Below are 23,412 nucleotides of genomic sequence, written 5' to 3'. Positions count from 1 at the left end.
CCAGGCATGTTATATATTTAGTTCATTCGACTTTGCAATAACCCTATGCTGGAAGTAAGTTTTCCCATTTTACACATAAGAAAACTGACCCAGGGAGATTCAGTGATACGGGCCACATCCCATAACTGACAGGTCACGTGACACTTTTCTCTGCAGAGCAGTCCCGCTCAGCAGTCCCGGCTCCTGGTACCCTAGCGTCCCATCTCGAAGACCTGGCAACAGCACAACTGGTTCAGAGTTAAAGTCAAAATATCTTCACAGGGCTGTGGATTCAGTTTAAATTCGATAAAAACAGGTCTTGTTATTACTTTTGAAGACAATACTTTTCTAATCTGTGCTTTCTAAAATATAAACCACCATAAACTCCATCATCAGGTTTCTCTATTTTAATCCTAAAAATGAATAAAGAAACTGCTCTCCCCCTCACTCTAAATGCACATCTCACTTTTGGTTTTAATTTTTTTAAAAGAAAAGTTCTTACGACCAATCTTTTTATTATCATTGCCAAATATGGGTCTGAATTGGAACCTTCTGAATCCTAAGCCTTACAATCATTTTTATCTTAAATACTATTAAATGATACTTGACTGTTATTTCAGAAGAAGTAGGAATTGGAAGGAGAAGGTATACTGAAAAAATATGGGGAATAAATGTACATGTCTGAGTTCTGAGATAAACTGCAAACACTAAATGGCATTCCTTTCCTTCTATTGTTTGAATAACAGGCACAAAGTTATAAGTATTTTGTCTTACATCCATTAACACATTTAAAAAAATTTTTTATAAGAGTTTATTTGAGTCAAACTGGGGATATATGCTGGGGCATCAAGATTTCAAATGCTCCAGAGAATAATAGTTTGGCAGCTTTTCTTATTCACTTGAAAGTAAGGTGAGCAAGTAAGGAAGATTGCATGGAGGTGGAAGAAAGCACAGCAGGGATTGGATTACAGGGTAGTTACCAAGATTACGTGCTCTTCTGAGAGTGGTTGTGGCTTATTTCAGAGTTGTGTTCACCACATTAACACATTTTGAAAAATATAAATTATTTAGTCATGGTCTTTTTTTTTTAGCTAACAGGGTTTACAATTTTATTTTCACATTTCACAATACAAATGAAATTTTTTTTTGTCCCACTACTCTTTCCCAAAACGATTCTCTCTTTGATAGGAAGAGGGAGTGAGTCTTCCTTGTCACGCTGTTAGAAGACACCCAGAGTCACAGCACCACACTCTGCTGGTGAACTAGAACAAGTAACACAAAACTGATAGAAAGAGGCTCTCCTCTCCTTATCTGTCTGGTAGAGTCATTCCTGGCAGAGTGGGCACCATCATGGGACGGGCAGGAGGTCTCATCACTGGGGGCCCAGGCATCATGGGCATGTGCCCTCCCACAGGTGGCCTCATTCTGGAGCAGGTCCCACTGGCATCATCCCAGGAGGAGGAGGACCCATCATTGGCATCATGGGAGGGTCCCTCATATGGGGTGCTGGCATCATCTCAGGGCGAGGAGGACCCAGAAGGCTGGGGGGAGGCGGAATCATTGGCCCTGAAAGAAGGAGGAGGAGCAGAGAACGGAGTGGGAGGTATTTCTCCTAGCTGGAGTGCTGCGGTTGTCGTGTCGATCAGGCTCTGAGCCTGCTCCTCCATCCGTTTCTGACAGTAGTCTTTCACATTCTCTGTGTGTTTCCTCCCACTGCAGTGTGTCTTTCTCACAGGTGGAGAGTCGTGGGTGGGGTGCGTATCGCAGTGGTCACAATAAAACTTGAGCACGTTGTTCTGCAGGCCATTGGCCACCCAGTTCCACACCACTGGAAATGACCTAGTCAAGAACTTGTAGAACATTTAAGTTCTCAAAAAAGATCACTGTGTGTGCCTTTCTATTTCCAGCTATATTTTTCCTTCTGTTTCGCTATGACACTGTCAACCTGCACTCTGAAACTACTCTCTGAAAATATGAGGCATCATCAACTCTTCTGTTTACATTATCATATAAGGCCAGAAAGACACTGTCATGTAGTGGCATCTAGTCAAGCAATTACATTAAAGACTGAATAACTGTCAAAGGACACTATGGCTGATGGCTGGCATTTTTAACCCTCCAGTCAAACTAGTCCACCAGCTCTATTTCTACAGATCTTCTCCCGTAGCTCCCTGCACATGCGTCTTCCCTCTGTGATGTATAACTTTCTTGTCATCCAGGTATCATCCTCACATTGCTGCTAGAATGGTGGCCAATGACAAGACTGGAAAGTGCCCCTCCTCTGTGCTCCTGGTGTTTCCTGCCTTTAGACCTATCATAGCTCCTGTCATACTGTGTGGAAGTCACAATTTACCATCTCCCTGGTTAGAGAGTAAGATTGTTGAGAGGGCTGTGTCTTGTTCATCGTGCCACTTCCTAGCTGTAAGAGCTTCAGTCTCCCCATAGCGGTGAGGGTGGTACTTTTGTCTTTCCTGCTAGGCTGTAAGCTCTGCGTGGGCTGAACAGTATTTGACATTTTTTGAATCAGAAAGCATAGATTTAGTGAAATATTATGGAAACATTAAAATTTTTCTATTTGATATAGTAACATGGGATAAATCTTGATGAACTAAGAGGGAATAGGCACTCCCACCATTACTTTTACACTGTTACAATTAAATAAATTGTTATTATGTGTATACATCATTACAGACTGGAAGTGGATGGGCAAAAATGTAAATAATTGTTATAATCGTGCAGTTATAAGTGGATATTTCTTTTAAACATTTGTTCAATCATGTTATTTTTTTAAAAGACTTTATTTTTAGAGAGGAAGGGAAGGAGGAGAGGGAGAGAGACATCAATCAGTTGCCTCTTACACCCCCCCAACTGGGAGGCTGGCCTGCAACCCAGGCATGTGCCCTGACTGGGAACTGAATTGGCAACTTTTCAGTTCTCAGGCCAGTGCTCAGTCCACTGAGCCACACCAGTCAGGGCTCAGTCATTTTACTAAAAGGGAAATAGCTTTCTGTGCTATCCTGAGATGGGCCCATACTGTGTTGTTCTCGGTTCTCACATAATTGAAAAGGAAATTTCACAACGCCCTTGATGTCCTCCAAATGAAGGAAGATATCCTCAAATTCTCTGCAGCAGGAACCCACTTAGGTGCTACCAACCTTGGCCTCTGAATGGAACAGGACATCAACAAAGGGAAAAGTGATAGCATCTACGTCATATATCTGAAGGGAATCTGGAAGAAGCTTCTGCTGGCAGCCCGTGCCATTGTTGCCACTGAAACCCCTGCTGATGTCAGTGTCATATCCTCCAGGAATACTGGCCAGCGAGCTGTGCTGGTTTGCTGCTGCCACTGGAGCCACTCCTATTGCTGGACGCTTCACCCCTGTAACCTTCACTAACCAGACCCAGGCGGCCTTCTGGACCTGAGAGCTGATGTAAGCTGAGACAACTGGTGGCTACTGATCCCAGGGCTGACCAGCAGCTTCTCACAGAGATGTCTTATGTTGACTTGCCTACCCTTGATCTGTGTATCACAGACTGCCCCCTGCCCTACGTGCTCATTGCCAGCCCTTGCAACAACGAGGGGGCTCACTCAGTAGGTCTGCTGTGGTGGATGCTGGCTGGGGAAGTACTGTGCATTCATGGCACCATCTCCCACGAATATCCATGGAAGGTCATGGCCAATCTTTACTTCTTCTTCTTTTAAAAAATATTTTATTTATTTTTAGAGGGAAAGGGACAGAGATGGAGAGGGAGAGAAACATCTAGCACTTGCCTGTCTTAGGCACCCTGGCTGGGGACCAAACCCATAACCCAAGCATGTGCCTTGACCAGGACTCCAACTGGTGACCTTTTGCTTTTCAGGGCAATGCCCCACCAACTGAGCCACGCAGGTCAGGGCCAAACTTTACTTCTACAGACAAGTTGAAGAGATTGAAAAGGAAGAGGAGGAAATTCAGGGTGCATGCACTGCTCCGGCTTCTGAGTTCACTGCAGGTCAACCTGAGGTCGCAGACTGGTCTGAAGGTGTGCAGGTGCCCTCTGTGTCCCATCAGCGGTTTCCTGCGGAAGGCTGGAATGTCCCGCCTGCACACTAGTCTGAACACTAGTCTGCAGTCCCCACAGCTCAAGCCACTGAATGGGTAGGAATAACCACTGAGTGGTCCTAAGCTGTTCTTCCACTCTCAAACAGACTGGAAATAAGGTTGGCAGAAAAGAAACAGTTTCAAAAACAAACCCAAACCTCTTTCTTTCTAAAGAATGGGCCTGTGTGCAATGCACAGTCAAGTTCCTTCGCTGGTGCTCTCTCCCCAGTACAAGTTAGCGTTGGGCCCAGCAGGCCACTGTCCACATGTTGGGCCTGCCCAACGTTCCCTGGCGTTGCGAATAGCCACTCCCTGGGCTCTCTGGTGTCCCTCCGCCTTACTTCCTCCCTCCAGGCCCCGCCCCGGTTCCGTGCGCCTGCGCACGTGCGAACACGTGGCTGCCGCGGACCCAGAGCAGCAATGGCGGCGGGTGGCGGCCGAGCTGCCGACCCCCTGTCTCCCGCGGGGCTCCCTTGCGCCTTCTCCCCGCAGAGTCAGGCCTACTTTGCTTTGGCGTCTGCCGACGGTCACCTGCGAGTATGGGAGACAGCTAACAACCGGTTGCACCAAGAGTACGTGCCTTCCGCGCACCTCAGCGGTACCTGCACCTGCCTGGCCTGGGCGCCAGCGCGGTTACAGGCCAAGGTAAAGCGAGCGGGACGGCGGGAGGTGGGTTCCTGCCCGGGCTCGGCCTCTGCGCCCCCAGGACCGACGGCGCGTAGCCCTGCTACCCGCGTGGCCCGCGGAGGCCCGCGGCGAGGAGGCACTGAGTGCGGCGGCGCGTAGTGGGCCCACGCCGCCAGTTGTGTGCGCAGCCTGTCCAGACGCAGTGACTGAGGACTCGGCCCGATCGGACGTGCACTGGACCTGAGCCCTCCTAACGGGTCCTGTGTGGTTTTTGCCCCTCTTCCCGCTGTTGCCGGGGCCGCCATATTCTCCGAGGCCCCAGTAGCTCCCCATCTCCGGGGGCTGCCGGGCCTCGCTCAGCGGAATGAGATCTTTTGAGCCCTGGCCTTTGACAGAGGTCCGTCCGCCTCGGGGCTCCACTACAGACACGCTCACTACCCTCTCATCGGATATGCCTCGGGTGGTTGGAATCAACAAGTCTGTTTTCTTGCTTCCTTGCACCGCCACCCTTGGGTGCCGGCTCACCACGTGTTGTCTGTCTTTCACGTCCAAGACGCTTTGGCTCTTGACTCTCCCAGGCACATTTCCAGTGTCAGCCGTTTGAACAGTCCTGCTTTTTTATTTTTAACATCGACTCGACTTTCCTTCATAAATCCATTACTCCCAAGTCTGAAGTTTGCGTTAGGATATGGAAGTACAGTGAAGTAGTTTTAACTTAAATAGGAGTCCAGGTGAAGTTTGTCTTAGTTGGGACACTGCCGAATTAGGGAAGGCTTGTCACTGTTGGGGAGCCATCGCAGGTAAGATGCCATTCCCTTTCGACTCGCTCGACTACATCTGTTCTAACATACACGCACGTGGGAACTGCAGTTAAGTATGCTGCCTAGGTTTGAATCCAGGCCTGGCTTCCTAGTAGTAATTTTGCTTATAGTTTCCCATTTGTAAAATGGGGATAATAGTGCCCACATTGTAGAGTGGTTGTGAAAGTTAACATTTAATAATGCATAAACCGTTTAGAATAGTTCTTGATGTGTAAGTGCTTCAAGTTTTTGTTGTTATGAGTATCTCGTATTTGTATGGTTGGTTAGTCCTGCAACGTAAGGACTAACTTTCTACTTTGTTTGGGAAGAAGAAACTGAGGCTCTGGGAAACTTGAGTAACTTGCAAAAAGCCAAAAACTGAACCTGGACTAGATTTCAGGTATTTAGAACTCAGTTCTCCATTATCTGCAACAAATAGTTAATATTAGGCTGGCAAAAATTCTTTGCCCACTCTGTTTTTTTTGTTGACTTACAGTCGCAGTGTATGCCTCAGGAATAAAACCTCTGTCTAGTCCTAAGTGTCCAGTTAAAAGTCAGAGTTTTGGATTAAATATGACACTGATACAACAAAAAGATACTCGGTTTCACAACCATGGCTCAATTCAAACTTGGTTTTGTCACACTGAGCAAGTCACTTTAATTTTGGGGGCCTTATTGAAAGATGAGTTGGGTTACAATAAAAAATTTTTGTAGGTGTTCGATTCTTTTGCCTGTATTCTCTCATTTTACCCACACAACTCTGTGAAATGCCCCGAAGTTACTACATTTGTAAAAACCAAGAATCAGAACTAAGAAGTTTAAGTGACTTCACCAAAGCCTCAATAACTGATGAGGTGGTGGTGCCCACCGGAGTCCACATGCTGTGAGTGGTGTGGCCTGGCCTGGCATGGAGTGAGTGCTCAGTGAATGGTAGTTGTCGTCACTGAATAAACCAACAGGTGTTCCCCGTGGGCTCATTTGTCATTTACTGCTACATTCCTCAATGTAAATCAGTTTGTAAGAGTATCTGTCTGTTCTAGTAATTGGCAATTCACCACCCAAGGACAAAGTAGTGATGTTAATCAGTGGAGAAAAATGAGTTGGTGCTGTTTTTCTTAAACTGGAGTTAAAGCAGTTCATAGATGTTTAGAAAAATTAGACTGCTGTGTCTTATTCTCAGTCACAGAATGATTATAATACTTTGCATTTATGCCACACTAGTTTGTAGAGGGTTTTCACACATACTGCATAGCTGAGTGTTTTCATTTGGTTGATGGAGCCTGGCTGAATAGGACCTCCAATGATGACAAGAAAAGTACAGGGAGACGGATGGACTATGGATGGATGCTGTTGTTTGCATTCCTAAGTTTAGGTGGGTAAACTGAGGCTGTGATGTTCTGTGATAGGCCAAAGCCACACACAGTAAGTGGCGGAGCCACCTGGCAACTGACTGCTATTCCATTCCCACCCCTAAATGTGTCAAACTTTTCTCCTTTTCCTTCCCTAACTCTACTGTAGAGCCCTGAAGAAACAGACCTTGTCTGCTATTGGCTACTACAGTACACGTGTTCGTGCTGCTTTGCTGTCACTGCAAAGTGCACCCGCACGGCTTAGTGCTTACTGAATGAAGCACATGGCATTTCAGACATTGGGCAGGGCAAGCATAGTAGCGTTAAGGATGCTTCTGGGAAAGATCTGAGCTGAGCATCCCCACTCCTGTCTGTTAGAGAGGTAGCACAGTCCAGTTGTATTCTTGTATAATGCTCTGTTTTAAGGTCTCTTTGGTAGTTAAACTTCAAAAGGTAAAGTTTGCAGATTAGATCCCATAGGCAGAAATAGATGTTCTGGTGTATTAGAGTTGTTTTTGACATAAATACATATATATAAAATGCACACATTTTGTTCATTGTTATCCATGAAACATTTCTCAGAGTAAATGACTATGCGAAGAAATGGCATAGGAGACTAATTGCAGAATGCAATTTGAAACTTTAGCATTATTTTCAGTGTCTAGAGGTTGGTATTTTTCAAAAACAGGTTTTGATTTATTGGTGGATTGTGAAACAGATTTAGTGGGTCATGATGGCATAAGACATCAGTATGTTTTGCATGTTAAAGGATTTTTTGGTGAAACTTCTCTACATATGTTTTTATGAGTATGTACTCTTTCTCTCTGTAAACACTTTCCTTACTGCGGGATCTCAGTCTCGAGAGTCACTGATTAATTGATCACATTCAGACTTCTCATTACCTGGATGTGCTTTTTTCTCTCTGTCTTCACCACAGCTGATCTGTGCCTTGCTTTTTGTAAATTATGCTCACGTGCCACGCAGCCTTCCCACTGCCGTCGGGATCGAGTGCCGGCGCGCTTGCTTCAGGCTGGTATTGATCGGTGCTTACTGCTTAGCTCAGTCCTACCTTCGTTTCGAGAAAGACTGGTCTAAAACCATCTTGTTTGGGTCTTCACTCCTGGTGCCTTTTCCAGTCATGAGGAGATACATGAACTAAATTCTTAGCCTTCCTCTTCCATTATTTTATATAGTTACATGTACAATTTATGTACATGCCACGTTGTACTAGGCACATTAGAGGGAACAAAATATGTCTAAAACACCAGTGAAGAAATAAAAACAATTCAGACACATTAAACCAAGTGAAAATTGAGGTGAGTAGGAAGGGGCCCCATCAAGTGCCATGAAAACAAAGGCAACGTGGGAAAGTTTATTTGTGGTTGGGGTGTGCAGTGTAAGGGTGGAATTGGAAATAAGGCTGGACAAGATGGGCTGCAGGCAAATTGTGGATGCTTTTGAATGCCAGAGAGTTCATGTTCATTTGCTTTTCTCTGGGGAGTCACTGAAGTTCTTGATCACAGGAAGAGTGGGTTCAGATAGAAAGTGCCAACGAAGGTCTGTCGTAATCTGTAGTCATTGCACCGCTTCACTCTTGGTTTCAGAAACACTTAGTAATGGGATAATAATTAAAATATTAGGAGTTCACTAAAATGCACACCGGTTATTTAAACTGCTTACCCAGTTGATGTGTTACGTGTTTGGACATGTTCATCCTGCTGAATGGGAAGTTGTTTTTAAAAAGATCAAATCTGAGAAAACATACATGAGTCAGTAGTTCTTTGAGATTAATTAATTGGATTATTATTTAGGTTTAAATCAGTAACCCTCAAAATTGGGCATAAATTCTGTGGATACTCCTCCCACTTGTTTACTCTGCTTGCTTCTCCCCCAAAATACAGAGATTTGCCGGTAGGGGAACCAGGGCTTTGAAAATGTTAATTTTTAATTTCTAAAAGTTCTTTGCTTTGAAATGCAAATTCAGATCTGCAGAAAAACATACTGTACGTTTTTCTGCACTGTGTTTCACATGTTAGAAACCTCAGCGTAGAGCATTGTAATTTGACTTGGGGAAAACCAAAACCAGAAGAAATAATTTTTAGAATCTTTCAGAGTTTCCTGTTGAGGTAGTAATAGGTTGGTATACTTTCCCCCATTGTCTTTGCCTAAAATAGGTGTTTGTGTTTATAATCTTTATGCAGAAACCATATTTGTTTTCTGGGATCACTTAGAGGCGGCTTTAGAACTTCGTTTAACTGGAGCTGGGATCTAGGACAAGGCTTGTGCCTCAAGTAAATTAAATGTTACTCTTGAGATTATCAGGTGGTTTTATGCTTTGGCTTTTAATTGCAACTTCTCTTGGTTTTATGAATGTAGGTACATTTTTCAGGACTTGCAAAATGTGTTTTTTCCCCCCTGTATGTAGAATGTTACCCTATTTTTAGTTAAATCTTTTTTACTGTTGTTGTCAAGTATGTCCAGTGAATCAAAATTTTCAAAAGTACCATCTCCATAAGATAACCTAAAGAAAAAAAATGGAAAATGCTTTACAAATCTACTACTCAATACTCTGTAGGTACTGGTAACATAGTTTTCATTGGTGGGGTTGGGTTGAGCAGTTTTTATGTATCCTGGACCTCTTTTTTGTGGTGTAGAACAAAGATCTTACACTACTGAGGGAATGTTCTTTTTCCTGTAGTATTGGTCTGTTTTGCACTAAATGAACAGATTTGTTGGAGCTTCTTGATGCTAAAATATAGGCTGGCAAACTTTAAGAGATATAAACATTGGAAGAGAAGTTCTGAAATAATGTTTCAGAATTATAAACGATGTAGTAGTCTGAAGCTAGGATCGTTGTCTTTTTGGTGGACAGACAAGAGCTGTTACAATCATTTATGAAATGAATCACAACCCTGCCGCACTTGACACTAGATGTAAACTTGTGCCTCTTCAGTCATTGGAATCACCAAGGCAACACGGGACTTTGAGACGAGCCTTAGTCAGACACTGGAGCAACTTCTCCAGTGTGTGCTCTGTTCTGCTCCGTTAGTTACTGCTGTTTTTTGACTCACACGGAAGTAAATGCATTTTTAAAATATAAAAACATTTGAGTCCCTTTTCCTGAAAACAAAGGGAGAATAAAAGAAAATGGGGGAGATGGGGGAAGTGTCTGGCTGCTTGGGCATGGGCCTGTCACCCCTTTGCTTGGGAGGCCATTGGACCTGTCAGAGCACCAAGGGCACGAGACTCGGCCTGTTTGACGCCTCCCTTCCACAGAGGTGGAGGTTGGGGATGAGAATTATGAGCTCCTCTATTGGAGTGGGTTTTTCTTTCTCTAAGTAGTAAGAAAGAGGGAATCCTATCTTTTTTTAAAGGAAGTACTTCTTAGTAGCAATCTCGTTTCATTTGTGGGCTGTTGGGCATTTGCATTTATGCATTAGTGATGTTTCAGTGTTTGAAATACAAAATAAACTTTTTTTTCTTTTATTTTTAGGAAAGTCCTCAGAGGAAAAAAAGGAAATCAGAACCTGTAGAAACAAGTAACCAGATTGACTTGTTGGCTCTTGGTACAGCAGTCGGTAGTGTTTTATTATACAGTACAGTAAAAGGAGAATTACACAGTAAATTAATAGTAAGTATGTGTATATTTTATGTAAAAAAGATACGTCAGGGAAACTGGTATATTAGAGATTTATTAAATCAAAACAAAACTGTTCAGGATATGCTATAGGATCTATATTATAGGGGCATTTTTCTGCTCCTACATTTAAAATTCTGAACAGTAATAATTGATAATAGCTATGATAGGTAACAGTTCTTATTACAGATCAGAATATGAGAAATTGTTGACTAGACTGAGAATGAAGGGTGAAAAGAGTTCTAAGCATCACAGTGAACTGCAGGAAGGAGCCCACCACCGTCTCTCGGGCTGGAGGGCAAAGGAGGTGGTTGGGACCACTGCTGAAACTAAGGAGCTGGTGCTGCTGTCTCTTGAGCAGGAGTTGACCCTGTGGGCCTGGGGTCCAGACCTGAGGGGGCTCAGGCTGACTGCTGGTGTCTCTGAAGGGGGGCGAGGATACTGGTTCTCGGGTGCTGGGAAACTGCGTTCAGTTGCTGCTGAAAAGATGGCCACTGCTGGATGAAGAAGCAGGGGGTGGCGCAGGGAGGAGGGCAGGAAGGAAGGAGTGCCCTGTTCCCCTTCCATCTCCAGCCTTGTCTCCCTCCAGCAGCCCGTATTGGTGGGGCTTGTTGGCCATCCAGCGGGCCCAGCAGGAATGTGGTTTGCAGAATCCCAGCCCCAGCATTGCAGAGCACAGAAGGGAGGGTTTGGCCCTGCCAGACAGTAACCGACACAATTTGCTTCAGACAATGTCTGTTGCAATGTATGTTGGTGTTCACTCCTGACTGTGTACAGGAATGCTCTCTGTAGGAATAAAACAATGTTTTAAGTTACATCTCCCTGTAGATATTTTGGAAATACATAATGTTGAAAAGGGAAAACAATTTATACCTAAATCTATCACTGAAAGATCCTCTGTGTAATAATAGATTGTGTGCTTCTTTGCTTTGTGCATATACTAAAAAGTACATTTGGGTTCTGTCCATCTATTTTGAAATATCCTGATTATTTCCCATTATTTACAACATAAACAGTTTTCATCTTTGTCCAGAATTAGTCATAAAAATTTTAAGTGACTGGCTAAAATGCCATTAGATTGGATAGTCCTTTGGTGATTTAACTACTACTGACCATTTAGGTGGTTTCCGATTTTTATTTCTGTATGCATTTTTTTCTTATGTGATTCCTGCAATTAATGAGTCAGAGGTTTTGAGTGTTACGGTGTCTCATACATAGCATACAATCACTTTTTGGAAGACTTTTCCTAATTTGTACGTAATAGCAATGGAAGGATGGTACCTATATTTCAGTAGTGTTAATGCCACCATTAAATATTCTCATTAAAACAGCAATAACACTAACAAAAAATAGCTAATTTGATAGGTGGAATTTTTTATCTTGATTTTGAATCTTGTGCCTCTGAGTGAGTAAGCATCTTGCTATCCTGGGAATGTTTAAAGTATCTTTAATATGGAGTGATTTCTAACACAAGGAAACATTTAGTGTTTACCTAAACAAACAGATTTCTTTATTGAGAGAGATTTTTGGCACTTAAAAAAAAAGATTTTCGACATGGCTGATGTGGCTTAGTGGATTGAGCGTCGGCCTGTGAATGGAAAGGTCACTGGTTCGACTCCTGGTCAGGGCACGTGCCTGGGTTGCGGGCCAGGTCCCCAGTTGGGGCAGGCGAGGCAGCTGACGGATGTTTACACGCCAGCATTTCTCTCCTCTTCCTCAAGATTTTCAATGATACTTTTGACTGGACATGATTTTTATCTTAAATGTTGGTTTTAAACTCTTTAGGATTTGACTTTACTAGTTCATTCAAGTGCCACCAACTTTTTGCCACTGTACATGAAGTACTTATCATGTGTTGTGCTGGTATTCCTGTGAAAAGAAAGCAGCATTTAGGAGTAGTATCCTCTAGCTTAGCATGTAGAAGTACGTTTTTCCAGCAGAGGAGGGGAAGTTAGTATTTGATGAAGTTAAAGCTGATTTATCTCACTTTTGATGGTAGAAATGGGTAGATGTAGGTTTTTCTTTTTTTTAATTAGGTTAAAGCCTAGCATTACAGTTAACTGTTTAGTGATAATTCTGGGGTACATATTATGTTGGTCGGGTTTTTTTTTAATATATATATCTATTTTTATGTATAGAACGGTGGACATGACAACAAAGTCAATTGCATACAGTGGCATCAAGACAATGGCTGTTTGTATAGTTGTTCAGATGATAAGCATATTGTGGAATGGAACACACAGACGTGTAAAGTAAAGTGGTGAGTAGCACTGGTGGTTCTGTGGTGTCGGAGGGGTGGCGGCTTGGTTACTGTGTGGAAATGCATTAGAATTGACAGGTCAGTTGGCGAGGGTGGGGAATGTTGACACTGATTGGGCTATGTGGACTGTTTTCAGGGAACTTTTAAATCTTACAAGATTTTGACACATTAAAGGTAGATACTGGCACAAAAGGGAACTGCACAAGTGATGTCAGAAGGTAGCATGTGATTATGGTCACGGGAGTCGGGCAGTGGTGGAAGGCCTGGTGCAGGAGAGGGATTTCTGGTGGGCCTTCCGGGATAGGTGAGATGTGGATGGAGGAGGGTGGGGAAAGGAAGGTGGGGAAATGGCAAAGGCTGGGAGAAAGGGGCGTGAAAGATTTACTTAGACTGGAGTAGTGTAGAGCAGGAATGTACTAGGCGATTATGACGGTAGAGGGTGTGGGGCAAGTATCTGAAGAGTCTGGTGGCCTTAGGTGTCACAGATAGGAACCACAGACACAACTATCTGGTGAGCAGGAGTGAACCAGTGAAGGGCAGTGGCCGTGTCTTAGAAATAAAGTCACCAGAGTAACGCTTTGGGGAAAAGGGATGTCAGTGATAGCTAGAAGGTGTGGGAAAGAGCTGGTTCGAAGGATTTACTGTTCGTTTGCTTAGTTTTGTATGCACCTGTCACCTCCGCCTTGCTCCTGTAGTGTAGTGCCGTTCTCAGCTGTGTTTAGACGTGTCGGTTTTACTGTTTCTTGGAGGCTTTCCTCCAGGTACATTTATTTCTTGGAGGACTTCTGCCTTCTTTCGGGGTTTGCCAAACAAGCAGTTGTCCTGGGATTTCCTTTCTCCATCATCTTGAAAGTTCTTTTGTGAGGTGTATCCTCTCTTTCCTAAATTCCATATCCATTGTTGGTTTGCTCTTTTTGGTGAAGCATACAAATTGGGAGCTTTCTCAGAAAGGGTGCGTGGATGGTAAATTTATTGAGATTTTACTTGTCCACCAGAGTCTTTATTCCAGTCTCACAGTTGATTCATAATTTGAGGACATACAATTTTAGGTTGGAAGAAATTTTCCCTCAGGATTTTGAAGCGTGGGCTCATTGGTTTTACAGCTGTCGGTGTTGGTTGTCCTCAGTACTCCAAAATATCCTGAGGTTTTTTTCTTGAATCATTGAGTTATATTGGCATTTGAGGGTCTGTTTATCCTGGAAATTTGTGTTCTCCATTTTTCTTGTACTATGTTCATCCTCTCTGCTGTTTAAAAAATCTTTCCTTAGTACTCACTGTTTAGATCAGGGGTCCCCAACCCCTGGGCTGTTAGCAGTCCGTGGAAAAATGTCTTCCACAAACTGGTTGCTGGTGCCAGGAAAGTTGGGGACCGCTGGTCTAGATGTCGCATCTGCTCTCGAGAACCTCTCTGTCTGGGAGGCTTTGCTTTAGGGGTTCAGGCGAGTTACCTGACACAAGCTTTTAGGAAATGCAGTCAGGTATAGAACTTTATATAGTTTTGCTGTGTTTTTGCTCTGGATAAAGTTTTCTCCCTATTCACATGTTTTTGTTTCTCTTCCCAATGTAGCAAATGGAAAGGTGACAACAGCAGCGTCAGTTCCCTGTGTATCAGCCCAGATGGGAAGATGCTGCTTTCAGCCGGTCGAACAATCAAACTCTGGGTTTTGGAGACCAAAGAAGTCTACAGAGTGAGTGAATCAAATTAGTTGTAAGCGTAATGGTCATCTAGAGTAAGCGTGGAGAAATACAGGGCCTGAGCCCTTGAATGTTGTTTCAAGAACGCTGATTGTTTATTTTCAAGCTTATTGGAAGAGTAGAATTAATAAATAAAAGTCTCCAAATCTGGTTTGTTCGTGGTCAGTATTAAATAGGTTATACATGTCCATTTCACCTGCATTGGAGAAATAAATACAACAAATAAGTGGAATTAGAATGAAAAGTCCTTTACTATGCAGTGATGTTAGTGATTCTGATTTCCAGCTTGCATCCAGCATTTGGTCCACTTACAGTAGCTAACTGTGGAGATTTAGTGCTGGATTTGAGTGCACTCAGGGGTTACTGAATTTTTGGTGCTGTGATGATGCCTTAAAATTGTGGTTTCGACTCACTGAGAGTAAAATGAAGACCTACAATTCCTTGGCTGTGTCTGAGCACCCTATCACCCTTTAAAAATGGACAGAATTAAATGAATCTTTAACTCAAATGGAAGAAAGATTGTGGGGTACAGTCATGTAAAAAAAGTCTTAATTTTCATTATTTTCAGATGGGGTTTTAAGAAGCAAGAAGAGTATACCACAAATAACCTTGGTTGTTTAGAATTTGTTACCTTTAGTCTGGAGCTCTGATTTCAGACTTATGATATCTGTCTTATGGCACATACAGGCTCTTAACTTTTTTTACTGGTCTGTATCCATCCTCTCCTAAGTATGATGTAACTTTTTTTTTTTAGCACTTCACAGGGCATGCCACGCCGGTTTCATCACTTATGTTCACTACTGTCAGACCTCCTAAGGAGAGCCAGCCCTTCGATGGAATTACAGGTCTTTATTTTTTATCTGGAGCAGTACATGACCGGTTACTTAATGTCTGGTACGTAATCTTTTGGATTTGGAGGATGACTCTGTCACGGCTTACATGGTTAACATAAATGATGAATATGAGACTTGCTTTATTGTATTTAATGTTAGATTTATCTTGACTTCTAATGAAGAATTGAGCCTGCCTTAAACAGATCTGAATCAGAAAAATTTAAGAGCATTGAATAATAGAACCACCTCCATGCTTGTTTAGAGATGTAATGGGCTGAATATTTTTATGACTGGGCAATTAAAAAAAAAACACTTTATTTTTCTTCAGAAAATCCTTTGATTTTGTTGAAATAGGTGACTTTGGGTTAGTACAGTAATGTGTATTTACTGATAGCTTACAGAGGATGCTAAATTGGCTGTGTTTTTGAGACTGCTTTTAAAAGTAAAAATTGCCCTGGCTGATGTGGCTCAGTGGACCGAGTGCCCGTCTAAGACCCAGAGGCTCGCCGTGGAGATTCCCAGTCAGGGCATACGCCTGCATGGTGAGCCAGGTCCCCAGTTGGGGGCGTGTGAGAGGCAGCTGATCCATGTTTCTCTCCTTCTCTTTCGCCCTCCCTTCCCCTCTCTAAAACTAAGTAAATAAAATCTTTAAAGGTAAAAGTAATTTTGTATTAAAGGATAATCAAAAAGTTTTTAAATTTAAGAACTACAACAAATTTATTGGATTTTATGACATCTGATGGTGAAGTTAACTTTTTTAAAACCTGCCGTTTATGGGCAAAACAAGTAGAGATTTTAAAAAGTACAAGTGGTCTCTCATCCTAGTAATCAATTACTTGAGCATTCTCTTGACCAAATAAAGTCACTATGAATTTATACCAAATAATACTCAGATATAAGGGGACTCATCAAAATATGTATTCCTTAAAGTAGTTGTGTGGGGAGAGGTTCATGGGGTCACTGTTTACCTTCGAGCCATCGGCTGAGCTGTAGTTCCTAATTATGTCTCTTCAGTCAGGTTATACTGGTTTTCCTTTCTGTGTCTGATACTCGAGGAATGGCTGTTGGGATGATTTCTTTTTGTTCCAGAGGGTTTAACACTTACGTAAGAAATTATTAATGCCAAAAAGCTAAAATCTGCCACCAGAGTCTTCCGACATTACTAAGGTGCTTCAATCTTAAATGCTTTACTTCTTTGGCACCCTAGACCAAGGGGTCTCCGGCTACAGTTTCTTCTGTAAAAGAAAAAGTGGTTTCTGTTCTTTTAAGAAATGTGTGTGTCTGGATTCTTTTTTTCTCAGTGTTGCTATGATGTTAATTCTCAAATTGGCCTGTAGATTTAATGCAAACCTAGTGAAAATTCCGGTAGACTCTTGTGGAAGTTGACGATCTGATTTTAGAGTTCGAGTGGAAATGTAGAGGCATAGACAGCCAAAGGGCTTTGGAAAGAAGGGAGATGTTGGGGAATTCATACTGCCTCATTTCACAACTTGTCAAGCCACAGGAATCAAGGCAGCCTGATATTGGCAGCCATCACATAGGCATATAAATGGATGGAAAAAAGAGAGAATGTTTCTCTCGTGTAATCTGCCAGAAACGCATTCATGCTTTTCCCTCTTTCTGTGCAGCCATGTTATAACGGTAGGGATACAGGTGCTTGCTTGTTTTGATCCTTAGTCACCTTACTGGCTTTCAGATGGTGAAAAACTATTGGGAATCTAGTGCTCTGACTCCTTTTAGGAGTTTGCTTTATTTAAAAAAAAATCTGTTTCACTGTCTAATTACTGGTTTTGTTATCTAGGCAGGTCCGGTCAGAAAACAAAGAAAAGAATGCAGTGATGTCTTTCACGGTTACTGATGAACCTGTCTATATTGACTTGACTTTATCAGAAAACAAGGAAGAGGTAAATGGCTCGATGTTTGAGAGTTTGTTTTTGGATTTCACTCATTTTTAAAATTTGGGTTTGATGATTTAATGATTGAACGAATAGGGGACATTGCAGGGAAGAAGGAAGTAGAACAAAAACCCTCTTAGACTGTTTGAAGTAACCGTCAGGTCACCATGGTCAGCTCTCCTGAGGGAAGGGCAGGGTGCGGTGGCGTTTTCCGCAGTCCCGGCTGCTCTTTGGTGCGGGACCACCAGTTCCCTGTTGTCAGCCTGTGCACTTGGTGGTGACTTCTCTCATCTAACCTCCAGGCTGCATTCTCCTTGTCTGTGTTATCTTCTTGGCCTAAAAACTCCTAATTTATAAGCTTGACAACAACTTGAATTGTTGTTTTGAAGACAGTAATTGTTTTTAAATGCAACAACTGTACATCCTTGCTGTTTCTGACTTTTTTTCTGGTCATTTAAAGGAGTAGAAAGGATTTTCAGGAACAACTATAAAGGACACATGGACAAAACCAAGGGGAGGTGGAATCGGGAGGGAGGTGGGGATGGCTGGGGTGGGGGGAGTGGTGGGGAATAAATGCAGACAGCTGTACTTGAACAACAGTAAAATAATTTTAAAAAAATGGAGTGGGAAGGAGAATTGAAGTTTCATAAGTATATTATATAAAAGTAATTTCCATTAGAATAGATTTACTCATTAGAATAATCAGTTACATTTTTTTTTAGCCTGTCAAGTTAGCTGTTGTTTGCAGAGATGGTCAAGTTCATCTTTTTGAACACATATTAAATGGGTAAGAACTCTTCTGTTTTTTTTTTAAAGATTTTATTTATTTATTTTTAGAGAGGGGGAAGGGAAAGAGAAAGAGGGAGAGAATCATCAGTGTGTGGTTGCCTCTCGTGCGCCCTCTACCGAGGACCTGGCCCACAACTCAAGCATGTACCCTGACTGGGAATCTGACTGCAACCCTTTGGTTCGCAGGCCCGTGCTCAGTCCACTGAGCTACACCATCCAGAGCTGAGTAAGAACTTGTAAGTCAGAAATTTACTTTCCTTCCCTGACTTACCACTTTATACTCTCACCTCAGTATTGTTTGCATTATATTTTCAGTTAGATTGTTTTGAAAGCATCCTTAATTCTTTATCCATATGACTATATACATTCCCTCTAAGAACTTAAGTTTTTGGCTCATGGGTTATTTCTTCATATTTGAGGTTAGGAGAATGGCTGTTTATGATGCACATTTCGTAAATGTTGGTAGTTCTAGCGATAAATTTTAAAAGAAAATGGTTTAGTAGTAGAGTTTTGCTTGTGAACTTTTGGTGAGGGCTTAATTTCTAACGTGGATAGTGCTCCCCCTTGTCACACACGTGGGTCAGTGCGGCATGGCTGCGCCAGTGTTGTTGCGGGCAGAGAGGATGTTGCTGGTGAGAAGTATAGTAGTCAGAGATCGGGGTCAGCGAAGTGTGGGCTGGAGGCCAAACCTAAGGAGACCATATGTGGTCCCCAAAACTAAAAAACTTACTATCTGGTTCTTCATAAGAGTTTGGCAGCCTGTGCCATACTCCATAAACGTGGTCTGAGACTCAGTCAAATGCACAGTTATGTTAAACTCTAAAATAGTTTCAACTTTTCATTGTCTGTTGATAGATAACCATTCCTTTTACAATCCTATTGTTGTAATTTATTTAAATGTAAACTATTGGTGAAAACAATATACACATATTTTCCAGCATTCCGGATGCATAGACGATTAAAAATCCATGTCTCCCTGTATCGAGTTCCACTCTCTAGCGGTAACTGTTAATAACATGATGCCTAGATTCACAGAGTCGCATGTACACAGAGTGTGTAATTGAGGGCCCTAAAGTTGGTGGGCCGTGGTGAGGGTTTGGGCACTTCTCTTTAGGCAGTAGTAAGCCGTTGACAGATTTTATGCAGAGGATGGTTGGGGTTTGACCTAAGTTTTAAGACATTAACTTTTAAGTCATGCTGTCTCATGTCTCCAGAGGGGTAAAGGCCAAAGCAGAGGCCAAAAACCCTGGATGGAGATGGCTTCAGAGTGCAGGTACTAGCAGGGCTGAATCGGCAACATAGATAGTGTGTGCTTCCCATTGCGATTACGGAGGGTGTACAGAAGGTTCTGTGGTGTGAGCAGTGAGAGGCTGAGATGTAGCGAGGGACACAGTTGTTGGAGGTAGAAGGTTAAGGAACCGAGAGGACAGGGTGTGAGAAGGATCATCGACCTGCATACTGGATATGGAAACCACCAAGAAAGGAATTCCTCAGAGGAGTGTTGGAAAGAATGACAGTGAGCCACTAAAGTTTTTGAGAAATGCGGGCGAGTGGCCCAGAGGTTTCTGGGTGATAGCAGGAGAGGGAGGTGGCTGATATCTGGTGACAAGTTTTAAAGGTTTTAGAGAAGAAGGAGGGAGAGAGACTGTCTTTGAGCATTACAAGCACAAGAAGCATGTTGAACCATGCCCCAGGCCCCTGGCACAGAGGGTGTCGGGGGGCAGACAGCTGCAACTTGAGAGGGCTGCCACAGTGAGCCGGCGTGCAGCACGGTGAAGCGCGCCCTTAGACAAGACATGGAGGATGTAGTTTTGTCGATTATATTTTGCTGATAATTTTGCTCCTGGAGCTCTGTTGCTGAAGCCATGGTGAGCCTTTCAGTGGTTGGGAGCAACTAGAGTTGGGACCGACTCGGGCATGTACGGAGCCGTTTGGGACTGAAGCTCGGGCGGTGGGAGAGCTGTTGGGAGTGCGGGCCTCCTGTGGGAGCGGACGCAGTGGGAGAGAAGGGCAGATGGGGGCAAGGGAAGATCCTGGTGGTGCGGTCTTGAGTGTGGGCGGGCGGGGGTGGGGACAGATGAAGTCCAGGAAGACTAGTGCTGTGGGGACCCTGGTCACCCGATGGTAGTGTAAAGGCCAGAGGGAGGGTCACATTGTATGCCAACTTCAAATTATTACTATTAGGTGCTATTTTAAATATTCTGATTATTTACTATTATTATTTACTTCTAGATACTGCAAAAAGCCTTTGACTTCAAACTGCACAATTCAGATATCCACACCTGGGAAAGGCAAGAAATCAACACCAAAACCCATCCCTGTCCTAGCAGCTGGTTTCTGTTCAGACAAAATGTCCTTGTTGCTCGTGTACGGCAGCTGGTTCCAGCCCACCATTGAGCGAGTGGTACGTAGACGCTGCGTTGGAGTGAAGCAGCGTCGACATGTCTGTGGGGGAGAATGGTTTTTATGGAAAAGAATGAGCATTGATCTGTTTATTGGAAGTCACATGTTTTCCCTGAAGAACCCTTGACTGGGTGGTTTATTTTAATTTGTGAGAACTGTATGTATACTTTTACTTAAACCGGCATGTCCAAAATATGTAAATGCTTGGTCAGTGTAAACATTCTTTGAGATGTTTGATTCCTGCTTCTCTATTAGGTGTACCGAGCACTGTACCTGGTGTGTGTTTTTCACTTAATGCACATCGCAGTCTGAATTAGCCACGTTTTAAAGTGCTTGGCAGCCACACGTACCTAGTGGCTGCTGTTACCCACACAGATGCAGGTGAATTTTGCCCAGCTACCTGAAAGGTAAACCCTAATGAAAGAGCCCTTAGTGATAGCACCCATTGACTTTTCTAAGTGGAAATGAAACGGGTGGTTCAGTGATTTGACTTTTTTTGATTACAGTAGTTTCTTCAGAGACTGGGTGAGCTAGGAGCGTGTCCAGTAGGCGATTTCTTGGGCTTGCATTTATAATGTATGGATTCAGTAAGGCTCTCTTCAGAGAGACTTGCCCAAGAAAGCTCTTGTTGAGTTTATTGAAAAATACTTTTTAAAGCCCAGTGTGGCTCAGTTGGTTGGATCTTCAACCTGTACACCCAAAGGTTGGGAGTTCAGGGGGCTCAAGTCCCAGTCAGGGACTTGACAGGAACCTCACCTAGGTTGTGGGTTCGATCCCTGGTCTTGGGGTGCAGATGAGAGGCAACCAATCAATGTTTCTCTTTCAAATCAATAAACATTAAAATTTTTAAAATCTTAAATTTAATACATGGATTTGGCCTGGTAAAAAAGAGAAAATTGTTAGGTTGTAAACATAAGTCTTGCCATGAGTGGACCCTGCTAAGCACCCTTTCCGGATGCAGCCACTTAGTCCCGTCTGTTTTGTGTCCTTCCGGACACTGGTTGACTGACTCTGTGGGCACAGAGAAGTGCATACAACCTTACAGGTTCATGGGGACGTGCGGACTGCGCTGCACTTGACTTTCCGCTGTGTAGCGCCGTGTCCAGAGAGCCGCTCAGCGCGCTGTGTCCATCGGCAGTGCCGCCTCTGACGCGCTCAGGGAAGGGTCAGCGGCGGGGAATTGAGGGCAGGGCCCTTCTGCTTCAGCCCAGAGTAATTCTTTGCCAGGGCGATGAAGTGATTTTTTTTTAAGTCTGTCCCATTTGGAAAATCGGGTGATCTTTTAAACGGCACGTGTGAGAAAGGGGAGCAGCCCGAGACTGAGGGAAGTGAACGTGCTGGTCGTTGGGGTTGCCCGTGTCCGCGGCGCCGCCAGTCTGAGGCCGCCGTTCCGCGTGGGCGCCTCCCACGCTCTCCTGTGTTGTTACAAACGTGTACGGGGAGGCGTCTTTCATGCTTTGTTTGACACACTCTTCCCCTCCCCCCTTTACAATTTTCAGGCTTTAAATTCCAAAGAATCTCATATGTGTTTGGTAAGAGATATTTCAAACTGCTGGGCTCCAAAAGTAGAAACAGCAATCACAAAGGTGAGTGTGTTACATACAGAAGTTGAGAAGAAGATTTGGGTGGTTTGAATTGTTATGTAACATTATGTTTAGATTCTTTCATATCCTCTAAGTATTCACTTCTGTGCTCTTGGTCAAGTGGGTAAGTGGATAGATGACTAGAAGTTGAAGACCTTGGATTTAGTTCTTCCTGCCCGCTGTGCATGATCATCGCGTAAACATCAGTATCAAATTTATTAAAAAATTATTTTTTCAATCTCAATGCTTAAAGGAGCATAGCTTTGTTGCAAGGAATGCTGTTTTCTGGGGTGGGGTAAGACCGAAAACCATGGTGGGGCTGGAGTTTAGTACTGTGTACGAGAGCATCACCACGAGGCTTTATGTTGAACATGCAGTAGCAGCTGCAGGCAGGCTCCCGTGTGGCAGTGGAGTGAGGAGAGGGAAGCCACGACGTGCTGTGATGACACCCACATGGTTTCGCTTCTGGCTGAGTTTCAGAGATGACACCTTCTCTTGGCTGTCTGAGCATTTCTGGCAAAGGTTAATGACAGGCGGTGGTTGTAGGATACACAGCTTTCCTCTGTGACATTTTCACATCAGCGTATTCCTGTGTAATCTGTAGGTTTGGTTTTTTTCTGGTTTTTGTCCTTAGGTGGTTGTGAATGCTTTTAAAACTATGACTTTACAGATTATAAGTTAAAAGCTTATTTGTCAATATTCAGTTAAAATTTATCTTTAACTCATGTCATGTTAAGTTAGTTATGTGAAGTTTTCTGTCTAGTAGAAAAACCTTTTAAAAGCTGTTGGTTTTCTCCGTGGTGGTCAAGGCATAATTTCCTGTCACCCCCTTGCTGTTCCTGGTCAACAGGTGAGAACACCGGTGATGAACTCCGAAGCGAAAGTTCTGGTGCCTGGGGTGCCTGGCCATCACGCAGCCATCAAGCCCGTTCCTGCACAAACCAAGGAAGCAGAGAGCAAGAGAAAATTAGGGGAAAATGAGGTAATACAATTGCCTGACCATTTTTGAGTTTGAAATGTGTGATTCCTTGGGAGTTGAAACTTCAGAAACTTAGATTGCTGCTATTGCCCTCTGTCATCCCAGTGGTGTAGGTTCTGAAGTTCCAGATTGTGGCCTTTCTATAAGACTCAGTAAGTGGCTTGCTTACAAAGCCACTGTTGATGGAGAAGGCAGCACTGTTACTAACTAAAGAAAGAGCTGTTTTGGTCAGTTGTTAGGTGGGCTGGATAATATAACTGAACAGAAGAAGCCGGGGCTTGCTGTGATGAATTTCATTGGGTTTCGCATGTCGCTGAGCTCCAGTGATGCCTCTTCTCTTGGCTGTCTGAGCGCCCCGGCTGGGCCACGAGTGCCAGTTAGTCTTCAAAAGTGATCGTTAGTAGAGCTTCTTGGAGTGTTTATAAACCTCATTTTTTCCCAACTCCCAAACCCTTCTCTGGTTGCTGTTCTCATCTGTGTGGAGTCCTCTTTTTCATCCTC

At 43.4% G+C, this 23,412-nt stretch overlaps 1 protein-coding gene, 3 non-coding genes and 2 pseudogenes across 4 annotated transcripts in view; 5 read left to right on the top strand and 1 right to left on the bottom strand.

Moving 5' to 3' along the window:
• Positions 1-1,286: 1,286 nt before the first annotated feature.
• LOC123822415 lies at positions 1,287-1,841 on the bottom strand (annotated as a pseudogene).
• A 382-nt stretch (positions 1,842-2,223) lies between these two features.
• LOC123822414 lies at positions 2,224-4,145 on the top strand (annotated as a pseudogene).
• Positions 4,146-4,467: 322 nt separating this feature from the next.
• WDR43 (WD repeat domain 43) overlaps positions 4,468-23,412 on the top strand; it is a 32,267-nt gene continuing 13,322 nt past the window's right edge. Inside the window, exons 1-10 of the mRNA XM_045844676.1 lie at positions 4,468-4,706; positions 10,331-10,468; positions 12,613-12,734; positions 14,302-14,422; positions 15,184-15,323; positions 17,064-17,166; positions 17,880-17,944; positions 20,179-20,350; positions 21,849-21,935; positions 22,783-22,914. Of these exons, the coding sequence (XP_045700632.1) occupies positions 4,482-4,706; positions 10,331-10,468; positions 12,613-12,734; positions 14,302-14,422; positions 15,184-15,323; positions 17,064-17,166; positions 17,880-17,944; positions 20,179-20,350; positions 21,849-21,935; positions 22,783-22,914 (1,305 nt within the window). The 5' untranslated portion in view covers positions 4,468-4,481. The remainder of the gene's footprint in view (positions 4,707-10,330; positions 10,469-12,612; positions 12,735-14,301; positions 14,423-15,183; positions 15,324-17,063; positions 17,167-17,879; positions 17,945-20,178; positions 20,351-21,848; positions 21,936-22,782; positions 22,915-23,412) is intronic.
• Positions 14,804-14,888, top strand: LOC123822628. The gene has a single exon (XR_006786387.1). It is a non-coding gene; the product is annotated as a small nucleolar RNA SNORD53/SNORD92 (small nucleolar RNA).
• LOC123822626 lies at positions 22,367-22,443 on the top strand. The gene has a single exon (XR_006786385.1). It is a non-coding gene; the product is annotated as a small nucleolar RNA SNORD53/SNORD92 (small nucleolar RNA).
• On the top strand, positions 23,190-23,265 carry LOC123822627. The gene has a single exon (XR_006786386.1). It is a non-coding gene; the product is annotated as a small nucleolar RNA SNORD53/SNORD92 (small nucleolar RNA).

This window comes from Phyllostomus hastatus, unplaced genomic scaffold (genome assembly GCF_019186645.2).
Source record: "Phyllostomus hastatus isolate PE091 unplaced genomic scaffold, TTU_PhHast_1.1 phas_contig_402, whole genome shotgun sequence".
Lineage (NCBI taxonomy): Eukaryota > Metazoa > Chordata > Mammalia > Chiroptera > Phyllostomidae > Phyllostomus > Phyllostomus hastatus.
Note: the sequence above shows the minus strand (reverse complement) of the source record. Positions and strands in the feature narration are given on the sequence as shown.